The sequence below is a fragment of the Diceros bicornis genome, chromosome 15 (genome assembly GCF_020826845.1).
Source record: "Diceros bicornis minor isolate mBicDic1 chromosome 15, mDicBic1.mat.cur, whole genome shotgun sequence".
Lineage (NCBI taxonomy): Eukaryota > Metazoa > Chordata > Mammalia > Perissodactyla > Rhinocerotidae > Diceros > Diceros bicornis.
Window position 1 is genome coordinate 54,052,488 of NC_080754.1, and position 24,318 is coordinate 54,076,805.

At 38.8% G+C, this 24,318-nt stretch overlaps 1 protein-coding gene across 1 annotated transcript in view; it reads left to right on the top strand.

Annotated features, from left to right (window-relative positions):
- The window catches only part of WDR49 (WD repeat domain 49), a 142,887-nt gene that overhangs the window by 104,433 nt on the left and 14,136 nt on the right, over nt 1-24,318 (top strand). The window contains 4 exon segments of the mRNA XM_058556411.1: nt 203-400; nt 4,154-4,335; nt 12,764-12,873; nt 15,042-15,188. Coding sequence (XP_058412394.1) covers nt 203-400; nt 4,154-4,335; nt 12,764-12,873; nt 15,042-15,188 — 637 coding nt within the window.

Below are 24,318 nucleotides of genomic sequence, written 5' to 3' on the forward strand. Positions count from 1 at the left end.
GTTAGAAAAATTTTTGAACATTAATACCATTTTTCTAACCTCTGTTATCATGAACTATTCTTTTGCATTTGGATCACAGATTATTTTTCCTAAACGTACCGTTTTTTCATTTCCGTATCTGACTTTTTTAAAAAAAGTGTTATGTCACTGCAATAATTTAATATTTGGACTTTTTAGAATTCTGGCATTTCTTTTCACCCAGGAGTACTGTCTTAATTCCAATAAGCACAAAATCACAGAGGCTCCCACTCTGATAAGGTCGTTCCAACCTCATGAAGACCAGATAAGCTCCTTAGAGATGTGTGAGCTGGTCGGCCGGTTGCTGATTATCTCCTCCTCTGCAGACTGCAGCATTTGTGTGACCGATGTCTGCTGTGCTCCTGTGTGGATCTTTGGTCAGGTAGAAGTATTGCTTCTTTATTATTCTAGTATTTACTTGACATTTAGTATGAACTTGGGCTGATTTCCATTTGAATCACATCAGCTGTTAATGTTCATTAGTCATGAAAGAACTGACTTCCATTTCTGGAGCTGTCGCTCCAGGCACCTCTTGTCCTGTTTACCATGAACCATGGTAGTTCCATCAAGTGGAGGACACCAGAGGCATGGAAAGATGGTGGCTCTGTGCAGCTCAACATATCCAGGATTCTGAGAAAAATTTCCTCTCTAAAATAAGTGAACTCCTTCAATTTCAAAAATTTAGTAAAAATACAACGTGGATAAAATTACCATGTTATTGTTAAACAGATAGATGACTATGACTGCCAAGTAATAATCAAGGTAATAATCAAAAGGAAAATTTTAGAAAAACAAACTTTCCTGTTCATCCTGGTTTACTCTTGCCAAAATAGTAATAGCGACATTTGCTGAGTTTTTCCTGTGTGCTTGGGGCACTGTTCTGAGGTGTCTACGTGAATTATCTCATGCAATCTTCACAATTGTTCATTCCATGGGGAGGAACTCTCATTATTCCCATTTCACAGATGAGGAAACAGAGGCACAGCGAGTTTGAATAAATTGCCTGAGCTCACAGAAACTAATAAGTAACAGAGTTTAACTTTTAACTCAAGCTGGCTCATTTCAGAGCTCATGCTTTTAACCCCTTCCTCCCGCACAACTAAGCTCTGATTTATACCTGCCTATGAAGAAAAATGGAAGTGGGAATATGGAAGAAAGGAACCATTTATTTTCTCACATGTATGTTGTTTCTTCCATTTGTTTTCATGGGAACTCTGCTCCTGTTCCCTTTGTGCTTTGGGGTACAAAATATTGATTTGACCTGTTACAGCCAGTACTGTTCAGACACGGTAGTGTGAGGTTACGTGGAAACCTCAATTTCTATCCGGCTGGTTGACTTGATTCTACGCAGCAGCCTCAGGCGTCTCGCATGCCGTGAGAACACGGCACATCTCTTCATGTTGGAAGACAAAGTCTGTTGTTGCTCTGTCTGTGAAGTCAGTTGATGATGTCAGCCCGTACTGAAAGAATTCTGTACAACGCTTTAGGATGTGGAGAGTGATGGTAAATCAGAAAATAATCTGAGGAGGTGGACCCATGTTTGGCCGGGTAATGTGGGAGTCTCAATGTAACACTCAAGAGCTGTGCAGTCCCTTCTGCTCTGTAAACAAGGCAAGTGCTAGACTTTTCTCAGGAAAATCAGCATCTGAGTGGGGACTCAAACGAGTGTGTGGGTAGGTGTGTGGTGAATGAGACAGAGTGGGGCACAGCCAGCATTCTGAACACCAAATGAGTTGGGAAGCTGCTTCCGGCAGTTGGAGAAGTGAACCCAATGTCGACATTGCTACATGGCCACACCACTGGGGCTCTGCTGAGGTGAGGCGGAGGTTGGAGTGACAAGTAAAGAAACAAAGCGTCATCAAGTGGGTGATGTCTGGAGGATAAGAAGTTCGATAGCAAAATAAGGGGGGTTGAAGCAAAAATAAGACTGTTCTAGGTGGGAGTGCCGCATAAACTGTGCCCACCAAACACAATCTCTACCAAATTTTATTTGAATTAAGAAGTACGTGCCAGTAAAACTGTGATTTTTATGCCTTTGATGTTTTTCCTTAGTTGTTTTGTAAAGTCCTTTGTATTTTGAAGGACTTCAGCCCCCAAAAGCCTTCAAGAAAATAGTTTGGTTCTTTTCCTTCTGTTCAAGACAGGAAAAGAGCCACCGGAGCTGGGGTAGTGTTAGAGAGCAGAGGCTGGCAAAGCTGGGACAGCTGGGTTTTCTAGTCCCTTCTGCTTGAGATTTTCAAATTTTTAAAGGATTCACTGTTATCAAGCTGTCTTGAATATGGATGCTGCTAGTCTCAAGGGGTACAGGGGTGAGGAAATGAGAAGTGGAGGAGGAGGGAGAGAAAAATGAGCAGATACTGGAAAATAGCAACAGTGAATGTCCTCAGAGTGTGTAAGAAGAGACACCTTTTCACAGCAAGACACATGGGAGGCAGATGGAAACACAGGGATAAGAAGAGACCCACGGCCGGCCCCGTGGCTTAGCGGTTAAGGGCGCGCGCTCTGCTGCTGGCGGCCCCAGTTCAGATCCCGCACCGCTTCTCAGGCCGTGCTGGGGCTGCGTCCCACATGCAGCAGCTGGAGGGATGTGCAGCTGTGACATACAATTATCTACTGGGGCTTTGGGGGGAAAAAGTAAATAAATAAAATTATAAATAAAAAAAGACTCAATTATTTAAAAAAAAAAGAGAGACCCAATTAGTAAATTTAACTAGGGTCAGAACAATTTTTAGTGAACAAGCTTGATTTGTACAGTCTAGTGACTTCTGCCCTATATTTGAACGAGGCTTTTGTCTTTTAGTTGAATTAATTCTGGTCTAGCAGTTATAAAAACAGGAGGAGAGCAATAATGTATTTTAATTTCCTATGTTAAAACTTAATTTTCTAATCACATGCAGTCTGATTAAAGTATTTAAAATTTAATGCAATGTGATTCTATACATTTCATGAAAGAAGTTTTTTTTTTTTTTTAAGTAACTGTGAATCATTTTTCAACATAGCTGTTGATGTGAGGTTGCTTTTCAAGTTAGATTTTTAAAAGTAAGTGGTGTGGTATGTCTATTTCTAGAGTTAGAGAAATAGGAATAGAGATGATTTATCCCAGGAAACTGTCAGAAGATTGTGGTATAAAAAGAAATTAGATGATGTGTTCACTTCTTCAGTGCCCCTCCTCAAGCAGTGACCACAGTTGTACTAGGGGGCCAGTGACTTTGTGCCTATTCACCCAGTGTTAAACATTAAAAGATTCCATCCAGATTTCTTGCTTCTCTTGAAAAAGAATATATGTCATACTCTGAGAGTAAGTGTAACATGGGTTCTCTCTAATTCAGTGTGGTCCCCACTTTCCCTATTGCCTCTCAACACTGATGCTGAATTCCATTTGCTATTTATCATCTTATATGAGGCTTGATTCACTCATTGACATATCTTCCTGGCCTCTGTAGTCATTTTACTTTGCAAACGCTTCAGACAAGGTTATCAGTTTGTAGGCCAGTCAGCAATCCTGGGGATGCCTAATGTTCCCCTCGTATCACATAACATATCCCCTCACGTCCCCTGTGTTCCCTGGTGCATCCCTCTGTATACAATGTGACTTCACGTAAGACCAGGAAATTAGATGTGTATTTAAAACATAAAATACTTTGTCAATGGGATATTTTGATAGATGGATACGTATTAAGAATTGTAGCCAAGATCTGTGAAAACCATTATTATCTGGGAAAAAAATGATCAATAATTGGACTGGCTTTTGAGATTCTTTTAGGGAAATAAGCTGCAAAGAAAGTAGTTGTATGAAAAATTAACTCTGATAATTCTTCAGCAAAAGCTTTGTTTTTCTTTTTAGTAAATATACATGTTGCTATTTGGGATTTTAAATTAGGAATGTCAATTTTTTTGTAGTTCTTTATTATCTTTTCAGAGAATTGTTTTTTTTCATGTGACATATAAATTTCTACCTTTATTAAAGTTACATGTATATATCTCATCACTCTTATAAGATTGTAAGTTCCTTGAGGACAGGAACCATGTTTTTTTCATTTTTTGTGTTCCCAGGGCTTCAGTTAGTAGTATAGCATATAAATATTCAAAGAAAATAAATTTCATAAAAATAAAATAAATCTCCTTGTTTTTTCAGGCAAAGCATTGGCAAATTGAAAACTGTTTTTCCCTTCCTAAAAGAGATACTAATTTAATGCAAAGTGAGATTCAAGAAGAAAGCATAAAGGAAATTCCTTCACTTTCTAAGGAGGAATCATGTTTAGACCCAACAGAACATTCTCCACTTGATAAAAAAAATGAAGATGACTCAACATACAAGTAAGTAATTTTAAGTGTTACCTGGATGTCAACTGGAGTCTAGATAGGACCTAGGTAAGATTGCCTCAAACTTTTTTCTGTGCTCTGTGGAATGTCCAATGACTACCTTGAGATTTCTCTAAAATTTTGGAGATTGGTAGCCATGTGTGTGGCAGGGGGAGAATTTATGTTCTCAGGGTTATATCTGGTTCTTATTTCTTGCCTCTATTGAATTCTTGATTTCTATTCAGTGTCTTCTAGTCTTTTGTTTCTGCTCTATCATCAACCTAATTGTGGAAATTAGCTCCATTCCTCAAAAACAATGTGTGTATGTATGCATGTATGTATGTAGGTATCTATCTAAGAATGTATGTCATATTCTACTTCTGGTTTTGGTAAGGTGCGCAGGGGTTTATATGACAGAAGTTCAATGAGCTTAGCTTTGAATATTAAACACAATTCTCCTTTTAATGCTTCTAGCCTTTCCTTCATGTTGTTCATGCATTTCTTCTCTTAACATCACTCAGCTAGATCCCATTTGTACATTCCTCTTTCTCTCTAATGCCAGGCAGTTTTAGTTATACTAAAACTATGTTTCCTATACTCTTACTAACCCATGCTCTCATAATTTCATCTTTTGCTTTAAACAACTTTTTTTTGAGAGGATGATCTTTTTCATTGTATTTTCTTCAATACAAATGGATTTTTTTTTACCATGTGCATATATTACATTTTTAGGTTTACAGAAAAATTGCACAGAAGGTACAGAGATCCTACAGACCCCACCCCTCACATACACAGTGTCTTGCATTAGTGTGATACGTTTGTTACAACGGATGAACCAATATTGATTTTTTTTTATTAACTCAATTCCATAGTTTACATTGAAGGGGTCCAGTTGAGGGTTCTTTGATGACCCCACTCAGGGACCTCCGCATTGCACATTTCCAAATTCATGCACTCTTTGGCTGATCTCTTGTGGCTCAACCCCAGCAGCTGGGTTACTTTTGGTTAATACACATCACAGTGTTTTTTTGTCATAGATCCCTCACACTGGCAGACATTCCGTCTTGCACCCCTCCTCTTGGGTTAACTTTTCCTTGGCCAATAGGAAGCTCACTATCCTCGCCACACCACACACAACCTGCTCCCTGGTTGCCCCCTCTGTCCCTGCTGTCTTGGGTAGCTCTAGGCATAGCTTTTGGCCTGTAGACTTTCTCAGGTATTAAAGAGTCACTGGTCTACTGCGTCCGTCTAATGGTTACCCCAGGGAGCATACATTAAACTCTTTTACTGGTCTTTGTGAATGGAGGCTAGACCTGAAGGGGAAGCTTCCCTCCTCTCCCGTGGGAGTGGGACTCCATGCACACCTACAACTCTCTCCTCTCTCATCTTATTGCATCTTAGGTCTGTTTGTATCCTGGAGTGGTGGTTGGCCTGTGTGCTACCAGGTCGGTTTTGGAGCTACTTCTTTGGCTTGTGGAAGGAATCTAGCACCTCACTTTGGAACGTGGGGATACTTTTTACCTCTTAATTAATTAATGATTTTGCTTTCAGACGTTTTAGACCTCTGAAAGGGAGATAGAAGAAACAATTCCCCTTTCAACATCCTGTTACACTAAATTACGCTTTGGTATTTGTTCTTCCATTTCCTTGAATTATGGCTTGCTGAAATGTCAAGTAGCATTTTACTTTCAGGCAGAAGGATCTTTTCAATTTAGAAATATAGCGTGACCAATCCTGTACAATAATAGAGTGCTGGGAATGGGAAGACTTTAGATATGATAAAATGCCCCCACCCAGCCACTCAACTCAACTTTACAAATCAAGAAATAAAGGTACCCCAGGGTAACACAGACAGATCATTGTTTCTCTTCCTGTCACACTCCTAGAAGGCGGAAGGCAAATGTTACAGATTCCTATTTAAGAGTATTTCAGCCAATATACTAATTTCCCATTTCCTATGACAAACTCAGTTATTCTTTTTATTTAATCAGCCTTTCCTTAGATTTAAAATTGGCAATTTGAACTGCTTACTTCTTTCCTGACTTCTCTCTCATCTTATTTCATGTCTGGTTGTTCCTTGACTTTTTATTTGTATTATGAAAATTAGTGCTGATGTGTATGTTCTTAAATTCACAGATATCTCTTAAAGCTAGAGCTTTGTATTCTGCCAGATTAAATAATAGTACAGTGGAGTGATCCTCTCATCTTGGCTATAAGTTTCTGTAGGGCTTGGGGGAAATTTCCAGTGGTAAGAAGCAAAGTTATCTCTATTGTACTGTATCTTTTCACATGACAATACATCAAAAGTACCTGTGATCTGTAAAATTTTTGTCTTCATCTAGTTCAGATGACTGGAATGAAATAATTTTAAGACCTTGTAGTAATGAGATAGTACAGAATAATGTCATTTTGGAATTATTGAACTAATTGAAAGAAAAAGGTTAAAAATGTATCCTCAGAATTGAGTGGGCAGGTACATCCCTCACTTTTCCCAGGAACATGACCAGGAATCCTATGTGGAAAACATCCAAGTGCAGTATCATTGTCAGTTGTAAAATGTCCTTCGTGGCCTCCATCCAACAGTGAAGAGATTACAGATCATTTTCTCCCTAAGAGAATATTACTCTGAAGAAGGCGCCCTACTCCTAGTCAGATTAGTAAATCCAAGGAGAGAATCATGCCAGTTCTTGTCCCTAGGCAAAAATATGACAGAAATAATAAATATATGAAAGACTTTAGAGAGACTACGGAGGAGAAGCACACTTGGTGAGTGTGTATGCAGGTGGGGATATGTTTAGATGGAGGGGAAAAAACAGTAAGAAAGATAGAGAAGCAAAAAGAAAATCAGTGAAAGATGGAAGAAGCAGGAAAAATGAGGGGAAAACTTAAATGATTTAAAGCTATGTTTCCATCTCAACTCCTCAGTTTCTCTTTCCAGGATAAAAATCTTGGCATATATTATCTTCTGGCTTATACATAAATACCAGGTTTCCATAATACTTAAGGTATTTTATAGTATTATCTGTGAGAAGTAGGTAGATGGTAATATGTCATCTTCAATTTAAGTCCTGGGGAGATGATGATAAATATAGAATTTAAGAGAGTAATAGGAAGTCCTAATGCTAAGTTAACAATTGATACAGAGAATAGATTTTTCCCTTTCTCAGGTTCTGCAAAAATCAAATTACTATTAGAAAATGGGAAAAAAAAAAAAAAAACAAGGAAGAAATAAATTAAAAGATAAAATAGGGAACAAAAACCACAATGGACTTTCATTTTTCTCAATTTATAACAATATTTGGTTTCTGGGCTCAGACAAATATTCTAATCTAAAAAAACTATAGATAAAATGAATGATTTAGACAACATAACCTTAGGATATTTCTTTATTACAAAAATAATACATGTTCATTAGGGGAAAGTTTGGAAGTACAAATAAGGAAGAAGACAAAGATGAAAAATCACCTGTAGCAAAACTATTGCTAGCACGTAGGCATTTTGCTCTCCGGGTTTGTTCCGGGCATACTTAGGCAAATGAACAAATGTCCATTTTATAAAAATAAAGTCTTGGTATGCATAGTTTACAACCTGTTTCATCACGCAAAAAATACACAGTACATTTCCGTACTAATTAATATGAGTGTCCACAGACACCAGCATTCGTAATGACTCCCTAGGAATTTGTTATGTAGCTTTTTAACCATTCTCTTCTTTTCGAGCATTTAGACTGTTTACCAATTTTAACTGGGAAAATATTTCTTTAAATAACTTGCATGCACATGTGTTAGAGTACCCAGCTGAATTCATCATTAGAACAAATTCTTTGAAATAGAGTTGCCAAGTCAAAAAGTTTAAAGGCCTTTAGGTTGGGTCATCTTTCTAAATTGCTATCGCAACGTGTGTGCTCCTCCACCAGCAGAGTATGGAAATGGCTGCCTCTGCACCAACACAGGGTGTTGTCGTTGTCTTAAAACTGTTGCCATGTTATCTCATCCTTGTTTGAAATTGAATTTTTTGATTATTTGTGAGAGTGAACATTTTCCCCTATGTTTATTAATCTTTAATAAATCAATAATGAACATGAAAGGGGTATTAGAAGTCTACTAGACTACTTCCTATTGCATCCTTAAGAGAAGCACATCCCAGCCTCTTCTTGAATAATTCCTATGGGATGCACTCACTGTCTTACAGATAGCCTTCTCTATTTTTACCACTCTTTATTATAGAATGTCTCTAATGTTAAGTCAAATATATCCATTTGTAGAACTCTCTCATTGATCTTCATTCTTATTCTAGGGCAACAAAGAGCAAGTCTACTCCACTTTCTATTATCTGACACATTTCCCTTTGGCTACCATTAAAAAATTGCTTATGGGGAAATTGCTAATTATTAGAAATCAGTATAAAAGAATCAGATGGGAAATGAAACAGAAATTTCCATTAGTTTCTCAGTAAGTTTATGTAGGCAGAAAGCACACTTAAAATTAATGTTTCTTTCTCTAGACATGAGAAATTATTATGATGTTCTAAATTCCATATTATTGTTAGGAGAGAACTGATATTTAGTATTATTTATATGTTGTTGATTACCTAATTATTCTGCCAGTAGATCTCATGTGAGAAATTAAATTAGAAAATCTATGGACAGCTATGAGAAAAAATATACAAAATATTAAAATCTCATTTTAAATCAGGCCTTATATGACATAAAATGCTTGGAGGATTGACAGTCTACTTTTGCCAACAATCTGTGGCAATATCTATCCAATGCCCATGTATGCCAAATGAAAGTCTACTCAATTTTTGAAATTTAATTCTTAAAATACTAGTATAGCAAATCATTATTTTTGGAAGTGCCACATCTTACTTTATTTTATTTATTTTTTTTTTGGTGAGAAGGACCAGCCCTGAGCTAATATCCAATGCCAATCCTCCTCTTTTTTGCTGAGGAAGACTGGCCCTGGGCTAACATCTGTGCCCATCTTCCTCTACTTTATATGGGACGCTGCCACAGTGTGGTTTAACAAGTGGTGCGTCGGTGCACGCCAGGGATCCTAACCGGCCAACCTCAGGCTGCCGCAGTGGAGTGCCGCGCACCTAACGGCTTGCGCCACCAGGCCAGCAGCACATCTCCTTACTTTTTTTCTGATCATGCTGATAGTTCTCAGGAGTATTAGAACTGGCTGTAGCAGGTGTTGGAACTCCCTGATTTAAGAGGAAAATATTGTATTATTCTTGCTTAAAGTGATGATAGCCAATTCTTGTTGAGCTCTTACCATATTCCAGGCACTATTCTAAGGTCTTTTTGTGTTTAACTCATTTAATTGTCACTGTAATCCTTGGAGATTGCTACAGTTATGATCTCCATTTCACGACTAGGAAAGCAGGGTAGAAAGGAGGTAAGTGATTTGCCTGATGTCAACCAACCAGCAAGAAGAGAACCAGGAATACCAAAGCAGGCATTCTGGCCCCAGAGTCAGTACACTCTGCCACTACTCTATACTGTCTGTCCAACAAGTACCATGTGACAATATTGAAAATTTATTGGTTTCTGAATCAAGTGATGAAATATTTTGTCAACTACCTACTATGTGTAAGCCACTACTCTGGGCACTTTCACTTTCCTTTACAAGTGCCTAGTAGGGCACTTGGGGATTTGTCACACATCGTTCCTCCCTGCTACTTCCAGAACCGAGAGATGGGAGATTAGTTAGAGCCTTTCCTTCTCATAGAATTGACGGCAGGGCCACCAGAGCCCACAGTAGGCCCGCTTCCTATAACACTGTATAAGATATTTGTGCAAAAAGTTTTAAACTGCATCTTAGCCCTTTATTACATTTTTCTTCTTCTTTATCTCCATCCATTAGGAATATTGGAATCTTAGGAATATTTACCTCTTTCCAGTTCCCTGTACATTTTCATAGTAACCACTCCCCCAAATGTCAAATGTCTATGGAAAGGAAGCAGTAGGTTGGCCTTTGAAGATGAAGTTGATTCCACAGTCTAGCTGTTCATAGAACTGCCCTTTGTCTTGGAGCTTTATCAATGGAGCTCTATTTCTGAGGCAGTCATCCAAGAAGTGCAATTTGTTGGGATTACCAGGAGATTCTCTCCTACTCTTTGTCTACCTCTTTTTCTCCATGGATTAAACTCTTTAGTGGAGATAGGCAAAGTCTTTTGTTTATACAAAAGATATTCAATTTAAATACCACTGGATGAGAAAGCCAGAAAGCAAATGGTCTAAAAGCAAGAAAGAGTTCAGGGTGATTTGGGAAAAAATCAAGGTCTGGTGTTAACTAGTCCAAAGATAGACCTCCCTACTTCTAGGTCTCCCTCAACCTTTTGCACCTTAGTTTATATCAATAATACTTTTCTGGGGAAAAGTGTATTTGTATCCTAATAATTGCAAGGCCTAAGTGTACCATACTCTACCCTTCTTGCATCCACCACCAATTCTTATTGTTACAGATTCTTTTACCATCTTAAAATGACTCTCTAAGGATACCATCATTCTTGTCTTCAAAGTCCAGATAGTGGCTAAATAATATGTTTTTATTCATAGGAAATGGCATATTATGAGGGAGGCCATTCCAGTGTGATTTGGGGAAAAATTGCCACCTGCCCTCAGTCTTTTCAATAGCAAAGATTTTCTAAAAAAAAAAATCTATAATTCCAAGTAATTTATGTAGATACTCCCCCCAATCAAGGAAGTAGAGCTTAACACCCCTCCTCATCCACCTTAAGTGTGGGCTGTGCGTGGAAACTTGCTTCCAGAGAGTAGCGTATAGAAAGGAGGGAAAAAGTAGCTTTGCGGTGCAGAAACTGCGCAAGCACAACCTTGGTGGATGATAAGGTCAACATCGACAGTGACAAGTCAGGTTGATGGCATGTACCCTTGATAAGCTGTAATGAGAATAGCACTTCATTTCTGTTGTCTTCCTCCCAACAACCCATAACCCCCGTCTAACAATAAGAAAATGTCAGACAAACCCACATTGAGGGACATTCTACAAAAAATCTGACAAGTGTTCCTGAAAACTGTCAAGGTCATGAAAAACAAGGAAAGTCTGAGAAACTGTCATAGAGCAGAGGAAACTAAGGAGTCAGAAAACTAAATGTAATATCCTGGGACAGAAAAAGGACAATAGGAAAAAACTAGGAAAATCCTAATAAAATATTGAGTTTAGTTAATAGTAATGTACCAATATTGATTTCTTAATTGTGACAAATGGTAATACAAGATGTTAACAATAGGGAAAATAGGGTGAGGGGTATACCAGAACTCTGTACTAGCTTCACAACTTTTCTGTAAATCTAAAATTACTCTAACATGAAAAGTTTATTTATGTATAAAAAAGCAATCGATAAATTGCTACTTTAAGCTATATAAATCGCATCCAATATTAACTTTGAGATACATAGACTTAGTTTCACATGTATTGATATTTTAAACTCTTTTGAGTTTGGGAGATACAGTCAAAATAGAGCCGAGGAAAAGGAAGGAGGGAAATTAACATTTATTGAATGCTATTATTTATTAGACATATCACTGAAAGTTCATCCATCTTATCTCCTTTAAAAACCAGAGTAAGAATCTCATTATATAGAGAGAGCAGGAAATTGAGGCTGAGTGTATAGGAAACATCTCAAGGTTCTACAGCTATCAGATGTAGCAGCATTGGGAATAAAAGTTAGATGGTGGGAGAGCAGTAATCATAAAGGGCAAAGAAAGGAGGCAAAAGGGAGATAGCAGGCCACATGGCTCTCAATGATTTTGTGAAAAATGGTCTGATGCTCCCAAGAGAATAATAACATTTTTTGGCAACACACCTTGTAGGTGAGTATTGAAATTGAAGTCTATGACAGTGAACGTTAAGTATATTTGAGACCATTTCTTGTTTTCTGACCGGAATTATATACAGCTATATAATGATTTCACTCCCTATGTTATATTGATAAAGACTTTTTCCATGGATTCAAGCAAATCTAAAGTTTTCTTATACATTCATGTGACAAGCCTCAGAAATACTGAACTTTTTTGCATTTTGGATACCATAAGTGAAGATCCATTCCTAACATTGGATGAAAGAGTTTTTGACACATACCACTAATGGCTCATATAATTTACACACTGGGCAATGATAGTATGTGTTTGTGTAAAATTTTCTTCTGGTTTGTCTTTTCTCCGACCTTTCTATTAGTATGAGGATAGGATCTTTGTTTAACTAGCCTCCCAGCCTCTCTGGCTGTCATCCTTTTTTATCATCATCCAGCTAGCAGGCATTTTATTCAAAGATATGGCTTGATTACGTAAACAGTCACTACTTAGGTCCACAGGTTAGAGATGTTTTTTGTCAAAGTAAGATATGTATTTACAGCTAGAAAGTGTCTGTTCATCCTTTGTGGTTAATATTTTATTTCATCACGAATTATTTTCTTCTAGTGTCAGACCATCAGAAGTCATAAATTTAGGTGTGAAATATAAGGAAAGAAATATCTACAAGAAAAAAACCCATAACTTTTACAATGGTGAAGTTATAGAAAAATCTTCCAGTAAGTAATCACTGTTGATATATTTTTATAGTGTTATGATTTTATGGATTGTTATGAATACGACAAATAGCTACTCTCTGTGCCAGGAATGTTGGTATTCCATAATAAACATGAAGGTAAGGTCCTGTGATCTCCATTTAACAAAGGAGGAAAGTGAGGCTCAGAGACTTTATGTGACTTGTCCAAGGCTGCACAGCATACAAGTGGCAGAAGTGTAAGATCTAAGCCAGAAAACACGTGTAAGGGACTCACTACAGATCCCAAAATAGAGTTAGCACAGGATGTTAATTCTTTCCCATAAGTGTTTAAGAGCTGAAAATAAATAAAAACTATTTCTGCTCTCAGGAAGCCTGAAGCCACACAGAACAATGTATTAGTTTAGTTTTTGACTGACCAGAAAAAGAACTATTAAAAGAGTAATTGAGGGGCCGGCCCAGTGGTGTAGCAGTTAAGTTGCGTGCTGTGTTTCAGCAGCCCAGCGTTCACCGATTGGGATCCTGGGCACGGACCTACTCATCACTCATCAAGCCATGCTGAGGCAGTGTCCCACATAGAAGAACTAGAAAGACATACAAGTAGGACATACAACTATGCACTGGGGCTTTGGGGAAGAAAAAAAAAAAAGTAAAAAAGGAGGAATGTTGGCAACAGATGTTAGCTTAGGGCCAATCTTCCTCAAAAAAAAAAAAGCTACTATAAAATCTCTAAAAAGAACAGTAATTGAAACAAAAGACTTGTTAGCATACCGAAGTGTATTATTTAGAACTGTAGTGAGCATCATTTCCGAAGCTCCATCATATAATGAGGATATTTCACTCACTACAAATCTTTTTTTACCTTATGTCCATGGGAAAGCTGCACTTTCATAAAGCAGATATATTAATTTTAGAGTTTCTGTTGAAATTTTGCTGTCAAGGGTATATCTTTATTTGCTAACATTCAAAGCATATTTATAAACTAATTGACTCCATTAGGGTTTTTGTCTGGATTACATAAGATATTATATATAAAGCACTTAGAACAGTGTCTGGCATATTATAGAAACTCAATATAATTTTATTAATAATGTTATTATTATTACACCTTGGAGCACGGGCTTTGGAGTGATACACACTTGAACTTAAATCCAAGGGCTGCTATTTACCAGCTCATTAAACTCAGGCAAGTTATTAAAGCATCCTGAGCCCCAGTTTCCTCATCTGTCGGAAGGGCATAATGATATTTTACAACTTATGAAGATTTCTCTTTTGATTTGACATAGCACATTGGTTCTCAAAGTGTGTTCCCTGGCCCAGAAGCATCAGCATCACCTGGAACTTACTAGAAATGTAAATTCTGGGGCCCCATCCCAACTCTACTAAACCAGTCACAGGGGTGGTGCATAGCAGTTGATGCTTTACAAGCCCCCCAGTTGATTCTGAGCCCTGCTCAAGTTTGAGAACTGCTGACATAGCACATGACTTCTCCCATAGCAGCTACTGAATACATTTGTTTACTTTTCCTGGATACTGAGCCATCACGGAGACAAAAGCGCAGTTCCTACCTTCACAGAGCTAACAATCAAACAAACATAAAATCAATCTTGAATTAAGCTTTTGTAGATTTCTATTCCATTTTCCATTTATCCCATGAAGCAAAAAGAAAACTTTTTTACTGTGTCCAAGACTTTGCTTTTAAGGGCATGAGTGAAAGAGCTTTCCTCTCCATCATCTCCTGTGTGCATAGTAAACACAATAACACAGCTCTGCTCTACATTTTAGCAAAATGAAAAAGTACCTGCAAGTTCAAAATTTTAGAGATGTTGTTAAATCCTAAAAAAAATAGATTCCATCTCACAAAGGATACAACTTTCTTGTAGATAAAAGAGAAACTGGAGCTTTTCCAAAACTGCAGAATACTCATTTTCAAGGGAAAATAGCAAAAGAATGCAAAATAAAAAATAAATGAACGGGGAGCTTTGAGTTCCTTTTGGTCCCTTTGAATAAAAGGACCATGGATTTATCTTGAACAGCTGTGTTTATAGGGTTTGCTGATCACTGCAGCTATCCTAGCTGAGGAACAGGAAGGTTACATTTTAAAAAGTTAACTTGGAAATGTACTGACTCCTTCTGAGGAATTAATGATATTGTACTTTTTTCTCTCCTCCCCTAAAACCTGCTGTTGTGAAGGCATGTTTCGGTTATTAAGCATTGGAGCCCTGAAAGAGCTGCCTGCAGTGGATAAACCGGCTTTTCTTCTAGACCCTGAGAAATACTTTAGGAAAGAGCCAGAGGAGGAGTGTCCCCCAATTCCAGAGCCTCCGTCACTTTCTGAAAGTAAGTCCTCAGCCATCATACACTTCCATCACCTCTTCCTGTGAAACTCAACCAATTAATAAGGTATGAAAGCATGAAAGGAACACATGTTTGCCTTGTAGGTTGCAGTGAAATGAAGTGTGTTTTGACTGTTAAGATTTATAGCTCAGCTGCTGATCTCTGCTCTCAGAAAGGACAGCCAATAGGCTGGAATACATAAAAAGGATATTTTTATTTTGTCACTTTTCCGAAGTCAGAATGCCATGAATATGTAGTATGAGTCTGCCATGGATGAGACCCCCTTCCCCTAAATAATCGTAATTTTCAAAACTGATGCCAGAGAAAGAGACATCGTAAGATTGCTTTAGAACAGAGTCTCTGACAATCTGGTTTTGTTCTTTTCATGTGAAACGCTATAAATAGAGGCTACTTAAAGCGTATTGTCTTCGAGCCTTCCAGCTGCAGTGCTGGGCTAATATGATGAGAGGACACGAAAGCTTCTAGAGAGTACACGTGCACGGTCTCTGAAGGTTTGGAAATAAGATGTGCAGAAGAATGCTCTGGTTTTCAGATGTTTATAGGCTTCGGAATGTCTAAGAATTTGAAGAATAATTTCTGTACAAAAATCCTACCTGCAAAGAGGGGCCCTACGGGAGCGCAGGCAGCACAACCCCGTTCTTAGTGAGGCACTCAGAAAGCATATGGACCCTGTGGGGAACTCATTTAGAACAATTAATGAAAAGTGCAAGTTTTCAACTTGTAGCAATCAAAAGATGAGATCTGCACTTGAACCATCTGAGATCTGTGGTTTCTCAACTTTTCAAATCCGCTGAGGCGGGGGGTTCAACATCATCCTTGAGAAATCGTAACCCTTGTAGCATCCTTTATGTCCACACTTGGGCGCGTTGAAGTCTTTCATCTTTGCTGGGTTGCTTACGAAATGAAAGAGCAGCTGGTCAACAATTTTTTGAAATTTTACTTGTGAGCAAGGCACAGCTGTCATTCCTCATCGCAGTCGTTTCCAGTCTAATTCTTATCAGCTTCTTTGCCATTTCTCAGAGTTTCTCTTTTCTAAATTTATAATCATCTCTTTGCTTTTATAAGGGTCATGTATTATTTCTGCTCATTACTTTTAAAAACACAAATCCATAAACGTTAGGGCTGTAAATAACCATTAGTGCATCTGAGACGGGCTTTCGGTCTATCAGCCTATTGTTTCTTCCCCAGGGTGATTCATCTTTAAGAATAAACATGGGGAGTACTTATCTTGTCCTCTTGAGTCACAGACGGAAGAGAATCTGGGGGACAGACAGGAAGAAAAGATCCAGAGAGCCAGAACAAAGTGTAAAGACAGTCCAGACACGGAACATGCACACAGGCAGAAACCAAGATGGAGCAAGAAGTCAGAATGGAGGCAGAAGGAGTAGGCGGCAGGGAGCATAGACGCTGGAGAGCAAGGAAGTGGGAGAGCTCACCAGTGAGGGCAGCAGACACCTCTCCTCAGCCCTGGGAGCCCCTGCTCGTGTGAGGAACCTTGTGTATTCTACAGCAGGAGAATTCTCCCTCATCCACAGATGAAGTCTTCTTATGGGCAGGGAATGTGTGTGTGGGGAGGTGGGGGTGGATCGCTGGATGGAGAAACCTAAAATACCTAAAAGACTCATACATTTTCAAAGAGAACTTTTTCTTCTGGATTTCTTACTATAAAATCTTCCTGTAATTTCCACAGAGTTTTTAAAAGATGTTTTCTCTCTTTTGCTTTTTAATTTTCTGCTTCAGCTTTTGCTCCCTTTTAAATATTTCCACTCACCTGCCTTCTCTGCAAATGAAAATAGTTCCTTCTTATAAAAGTTTCACCAACTTGAGAGAGAGACAGATGCAAACTATTGAGGACAATGAAATGGATGACACATGACACCACAGAAGAGGTTCTGTGGAGGCACCAAGAAGTCAGATTGATTCTGGCAGGGGCACAAGAAGGCATGTAGAGTGGAGGTCACATCTGAGCTGGAACTTAAGATGAGTAGGAGTTCAAAGGGTAAGGCAGGAGAAAAGGAAGTCAAGATCAAGGCAATAACCTGAGGGAAGACACATCAGGGATGAGGCAGGGCGGAAGCCCAAAAGATTCCAAGTTGGCCGCAATGGGTGACTTCAGATGGAAAGAGATTCCTTCATTCATGTGAGTAGAGGTGAACCAGAGTGAGCGGAGTTTGGAATGTGTTGAGTTTGCTATTTAGAAATAAAGATCTGGAGGATGGGAGAGGACTGTAACGTCCTCTGCATAATATCCTAGAGTCTTCAGCTAGCAGACACTGAAATAATGTTTGCTCATTTGTGTGTTTAAATGCCTGCTCTGTGCTAGCCCCTGTGCTGGATGCTGGAGACACAGAGCTAACATGTAGAGGCCCAAGCCTTGAAGTCTAGTTGGGGAAAGAGACAGATAAAGAAACAAATAATTATGTTTTATAACAAGGGCTATGATAGAGATAAGCACCGGGTACTGTGTGACCACGTGGAAATTCATAAACGGTTTTTCAGCGAAATTGGATTATGCCTGAGCTGGATATTAAAAGTTAAGTTGATGTTAGGTAAGAAAAAGAAGGGGATGGTATTTCTGGCAAAGGAGTAGCATATGGAAGTGTAAGGTTGTATGAGTGACATGGTTTGCTAAGGGAGCTATGTGTGGTTCCAAATGGCTAGGTTCTAGAAGGGGCATGATGAGAATTAAGGCTGGGTAGGTAAATGGGGGCCAGATCATGGAGCACATAGTATACTATGCAAAGGATCTTGGCATTTATTTTACCAGAATGAGGAGCCACTGGAATGTTTTAATCAAGTATCCCGAATTATCCCACTTTATCTCCTCTATTAGTCCTTCAGTTCTTATATCTCTGTGTTATTCTTTTAGTGATTACTCTAGAGGTTACAATACTTTTTCCCGTGCTCTTTATTCCTTCTTCTGGCACTGGGCTTCCATCTGAGATCGTTTTCCTTCAGTCTGAAGAACTTCCTGCAGTATTTCTTATAATGTAGGTCTGCTGGTGAACAATTTTTCCAGCTTTTATGTGTCTGAAAAATGCATTTATTTTATTTTGATGTTGGAAGGATATTTTCACTGGGTTTGAAACTCTAGATTGTAGGGATGTTTTTTTCTTTCCACTCTTTAAAGATAACATCTCATTGTTTCCTTGCTTCCATAGTTCCTGTTTAAAATTCAGCTCTTAATATTGTTGTTGCTTTGGCTGCTTTAAAGACTTTTCTCTTTATCCTTGGCATTTAGCAATTTTATCATCATGGCTATATAACTGCTTTTAAACCCATGTAATCAGGTCTCAATTTCAGATTTGATATATATATTTTTCAGTTCTATAATGCCACTTGAGTCTCTTTTATATAGATTCTAATTCTCAGTTGAAATTACTCATGTTTTCATCCATTTTGTCTAAATTTTCTCTCTGTTTTCTTTAATGTATTTATAATAGTAATTTTAAAGTCCTGGCCTGCTAATATCACCATCTGAATGATCCTTGGGTCTGCTTCTAGTGTCTTTTTTTTCCTCTTGATTATTGATCACATTTTTCTTCTTCTTTGCAAGTCCTGTAATTTTTGCACAATTTTTTATTGTATGACAGAAATTATGTATAAAAGATCTATAGATACTGAAATTAATGTTATTTTCTCCTGGAGGTAATTCACCCTTTCCTTGGTTCGGCAGAGAGCATGGAAGGCTGATTGTGTTAATCCAATTAGGAATTGAGCTTGGTCAGTGCTGGTTCACAGCTTCAGTTAGACTTAGTCCACTTCTGATTTCAAATGTCTATTTGTTTTAGGCCTCTCTCTTCAGCGGGGTATTGTCTCCTAAGTACTGCAAGACTGCAGGAAATGTTACTCTGACTCTCCAGTCCAAGCCACAGTCTCCCACACCAGCCCAGCACTCAGAACACATCCTGGGGGGACACTGGCCGTAGTTATGGAATTTCTCTAAATTCCAATACATCTTACCAGCTCTTATGGTCATAAAAAGCTCTTCTGCTGTTATTTTCCCTTAGAATAATCTCTTTGTTTCTATGGCAAGCCTATTCCTTAACAATGCCCAGACATGATAGATCCCCAGAGAGAAGAAAATCTTTATCAGTCTTAGTTCATCTAAGAAGGGCTCTACTATCCCTGGAATTGTAATTTGATAATTGTTGCTTCCGTAGCCCTCTGATGGCTTTATTATTTCTGTAATTTACCTGATTGTTCTTTTGTTTTTTTTCTATCTGGTGCAATGAGAAGGATGACCTGCCACTACCTATTCAATCCTATCCAGACATAAAATTCCTGTTGAAATGTAAAACAAGAAAGTAACATGACCAGATTTGTTTTTTAGAAAACTTTCTGGAAACTGTGTAGCAGAGCATTATAATGGGGCTGGACTGAAGGCAGCATATTATGGTAGTGGGAACTTGTTTGCAGCCAGATACCTGCTTTTGAATCCTCACTTTGCCTTCTTACTAGTTGTTTATATCTGGATAAATTACATAAGCTACAAATTTCAGTGTTCTCACCTGTAAAATGGGGCTAATAATACCTGCTTCTTGGAGTCATATGGGTTAATTTTAGAACAATAACTAGCACTTACTCAGCATTCATTAAATGGTAACTATTATTATTTTGAAGATAAGGAGACCCTAAAAAGGAAGTAACTAATTTGAGAAATCTTAAGGAGATAGAATTTAAAGGATTATGTACCCTGATAAGAGGTGATGACATGTAACTATCAGGTTTCTAGCCTGGATAACTATGTCAAAGAAAGAGACTATCATTGAGAGAGGAAATGCAGGAGGAGAAGACGGTTTAGAGTAGTTTTCAGGATGTGCTGGGATGGAAGTGCCTGTGAGACATCTACCAAGGAAAGCGAACACTTTCCCAAGAAACCGATTGTGGTGGGAAGGAGAGACAGAAGTAGTAAAAGAAGAGCAACTACAGTCAAGACAGAGTGTTTCAGAATTAATTTTAAGTTCACTTTTTTTCTTCTGACTGTAGATGTAATATATGGGAATTATAGAGAATTGGCTAGTAAGAAATAAAGAGAACTCTAAAGAATACAGGAATAGCAGATCTAAAGTGCAGCCACTACTCCCAGGCCTGAGATGGAGGGACCAAGGAAGATGCCCACCCAAGCCAGGGCTGAGACCCAGATGGTGTTGGAGAGGGCTTGTCCCTGTCTCACCGGATGGCAAGGTGGCACAGCTGCTGCAGGTGGAACTTGCTGGGAATCTGCCCTCGGGGTGCCCAGAGAAGTCATCCGCAGGGAGGTGCTGTGTCTCAGAACTCACTGGAAAGCCATCAAGGGAGTGCAGGGGAGGCTGTTCACAGGGATGAGTCATGCTGGTGGTCCTCTGCTTGCCTCTCGGGGTGTTATGGAAAGCCAGTCACTGTGTGGTGCCAGACAGGTGGAATTCTGCTGCAAAGCCACCAGAAAGGGTGACAAGGGAAGCTGCTGGCTCTGGGCTCTGAAGAAGCCACACCTACATTGCAGGAGTCTGGAGCTGGAGAAGCCACTGAAGGAGCTTGGTACTGGAGAGGTCATGCTATAGGAGCCTGGTGCTGGAGAACCTGTGCTGCAGAAGCTGAGTGAGAGGAGCACAGCCCGCTTGGAGGAGAAATCCTGCCTCCTCCAGTGTCCCTCTAGTGCCCTCTAGTGACAGAGCTCAGCATCACACCAGCTGGTGAAGGAGAACCATTCACAGGGCTCCAGTCCATTATCACAGAGCAGGGAGCGAAGAGTGGGTTTGGAGCTGAGGGGTAATTACTGAGAACTGGCATATTATCGTCTTGCCTGGCTCTTCATGCTTTTTTCTCCACTCCTGGTCCTTTACATTATTTTGTAACCTTTGAAATCACAGTCATTATTCCTACTAAGTTATAAAGTGTTAATGGTTATGGTTGTCTTTCAAGAGAATTGCCATTTATAGAGGGAATAAAACTTGGAAGATTCAAAGCAATAATGATATAAAAGTGAAATTTTAAGCATAAACCTGGCTTCAAACCAAGGCTCTACCACTTGCTAGCTATATGACCTTGAGCAGGTCAATTAAACTCTCTGTGTCTCAGTTTCATCCATTAAAACTGGGCTTCGTATTAGTTGCCATCCTCATAATGTTGCTGTGAACACTGAATGAAATAACCATGGAAGGCCCTGAGCACAGGCCCCGCCACCTAATCAGAGTTTGATACGTTTTCTTTACTCATCTGTGGGAGATCAAGATTTGGCCACCCTGAAATATATCTCTTTACCTTAATTGTTTTCTCTGAGGGACATTTGACCTCCCCCACTACCTGCCTAAAGAATTTGACATAGTAACTCCTTCCTGGAACACATCTTCTATCTGATGGCTGTAATATAATGTAAAATAGATGTTACAATAGAAAAGGCACCAACAAGCCCATCTTATATCTCTCTGGCCACATTCTCTGGATGGCCCTGCAAGGAGTTGCCAGACAAACATTTACATTTATAAGGGAAATCTCCATTTGTAAAGGTATCTCCCTCTCTGTTTTGGGAAGGGGGTGATGGCCTCATTTCTAGAGACTTATCAATGTGGAAGTTGAGGCCTTAAATCTGCATAATAACCTTACTCTTGTTTACTGTGCTTTAGTGGTAATCTCCTGTAACTGACTCCCCCTACCCCCAACATCCTCCTTTGTCATTGGCTGAACATGATATTTAAGACGAGAATTTCTGCTATTGTGTTGAGAAACGCAGTGTCCCTGCTTTCTCCCATGTATACATGTTATTAAACTTGGTATTATTTTCTCCTGCTAACCTGTCTTGTTAATTATTTGGCCAGCCATAAGAACCTTAAGGAAAAGGGCAGAGGGAGATTCTCCCTCTCTCCCGACACATCGTATTTTGTTATTATTATTCCACTAAACAGCTCTATGACACAGGAATAATTATTGTCCCTGTTTTCTATATGAAGGGTCTGTGGCATAGACTCTGTGGCATAGGCATAAAGAGTTTAAATAACTTATCTAGTCTCACGTAGTAACAGGTGGACCCTAGATGAGAAGTATCCGTGTTGTTCAGGTGTCCATGTTATTAATATTTCTAGCTGCAGCCTCCCTTGTTCAAATAGTGTTCGAATCATATTCCCAAGGTAGCCTATTCTTACTGATTTCTAAAACCAGCCATTTGACTATTATATTACCTTTTTTTATCACTTTCATTTAAAATTGTTCATCTCCTTTTCAGGAGGATGCTGCTGAATTTAAAAATTGTTATTATAAATGAGCACTTAAAAAAATCTCAATTACAAATATATTCCCCCTCCACGCTATCATTACAGAGTCTACCTTTAGTCTCTGCACTGCATTTTACACACCTCCCTGCAGTCTCCATAATTACAGCGTATGGAAGGTTATTTGGCAATTGTATGAGGAGAGGCATTTTGCCAGACTTACTTTCAATGTTCTAAACTATCGCTTTGGAACTTGGGACAGTTTTCGAATGCTTCCTAATCCCGGGTGACATTTTCGTCTTACCTACTGGGTTTTTAATGTCCTTTTGTATTCTCTTTCTTTCCCTTTCAAGTTGAAACATCTTTCACATTCTTTCTTTAGTTTCCAACTTGTTCCTCACGGGTTCTCAAACAGCTTGAAACCCCTCTTTGATATGCCTTATTCAAAAACCTGGAAACTACTTAGAAGCATCTCTGGGTCAGTTTTTGCCAATAAATTCCCCAGAATCCATTCACATTACATCTGTAAAATCTTTAAAAGTTCCAGTGTAGAGAAAATGCTGCATTAGGGTTACCTCAGGTGAATTGTTTTATTGTTGTTTTTCTGTCAAAGACAAAATGCACGGGACAATTAAAGAGACGATTTTATTTAGGGTGTTACAATAGGGAGGATATTCATTAAAGAGGAACATCTCAAAGAAACGGAAGGAGGCCTAAGCTGTTACAGAGGCAGGTCAATCAATTTACTAGTCTTATTAGACTCATGAGGAAAGGTAGAGAGGTCTTACCTCAGAACGCGAGAGAGCAGAATGGTCCTTTGCTGTTATCTGTTTCCAGAACACAAAAGGGTGGGGGAATTTCTTAACTGTCTCTGCTTTCCAGGAGCACAGGGCTCAGGGGAAGTTCAACATTGTCTGTTCTCCCCATTTTTGTTCAAGACGAACGCCTATTGCTTATTACTGAACAACCCAGAGGTGACCATAAACCGCCAGGTGGGGCAAAGCAGGGTCTGAGAAGCAGTCTCTCAGGGATCCTTGTTGGCGTTGCTCCTGCAAAACCGGTTGAACCATATGTTGCGAGTTGGTGGCAAAGGTTGGTTGTTTTGGAGTCCTAGAGATCCTGAGAGAAAAGGATGGCTGCCAGGCAGCAGGGAGTCTGAAGAGGGATGGGGCTGTCAGGTTTCAATTCTCAGTTTTAGTTATGTGTGAGAAGAATGTGAAAAGTTAGTTTGGAGGATTATAGTCAGATATTGAAGGAAACTGAAAAAATCGAAAATCTGGTAAGAGTTGACAGTTTGTACAAGGTACGAGTCTCCAATCCAGCTTTCCGGTAGGCGTCAAAACTGGTGTTTCTGAAGAAGGGGAAGAAGTCACCTAAAACTGCCAGATGAGACAGAGTTTACATATCATTGGTAACCTGCAATTTATAAAGAGGGGGAAAATAGTTTGAAAATGGTGAACTCAGCCAGAATCTGACTACCCGGAAAGGTGTGCTAGAGACCATGCATGGTTTTCCATTGAAACACAAAATTTCTCTCTATAGTTCTTAAACTGCGGGTGAAAAATATATACCTAGGCTTTAGTAAAATCTAGTTTAGCATATCTTTGCTTTAGAATATAATCTTAAATCTAGTACCAGTAGAAAAAAGCTATCACTGATATTATGGAAACCTTGTTACTTAAATAAAACACAAAAAAGAAAGCATTTATAAATATATTCATTTTAAGTAAGAAATGAGAGATTGCTACACATGATTCACTTCAGGAAATTTTAGATAACTAAAGATCCAGAATGAGCACACAACTCAGAGGCATCTTAGAAGTAGAAATCCTTCCTATTATTTTATATCTTTGATTACATGATAGCACCAAATCGTCTTAGTGAAAGTCACACGCACAGCTACCAAAATTTGAGTTCTACAAAAC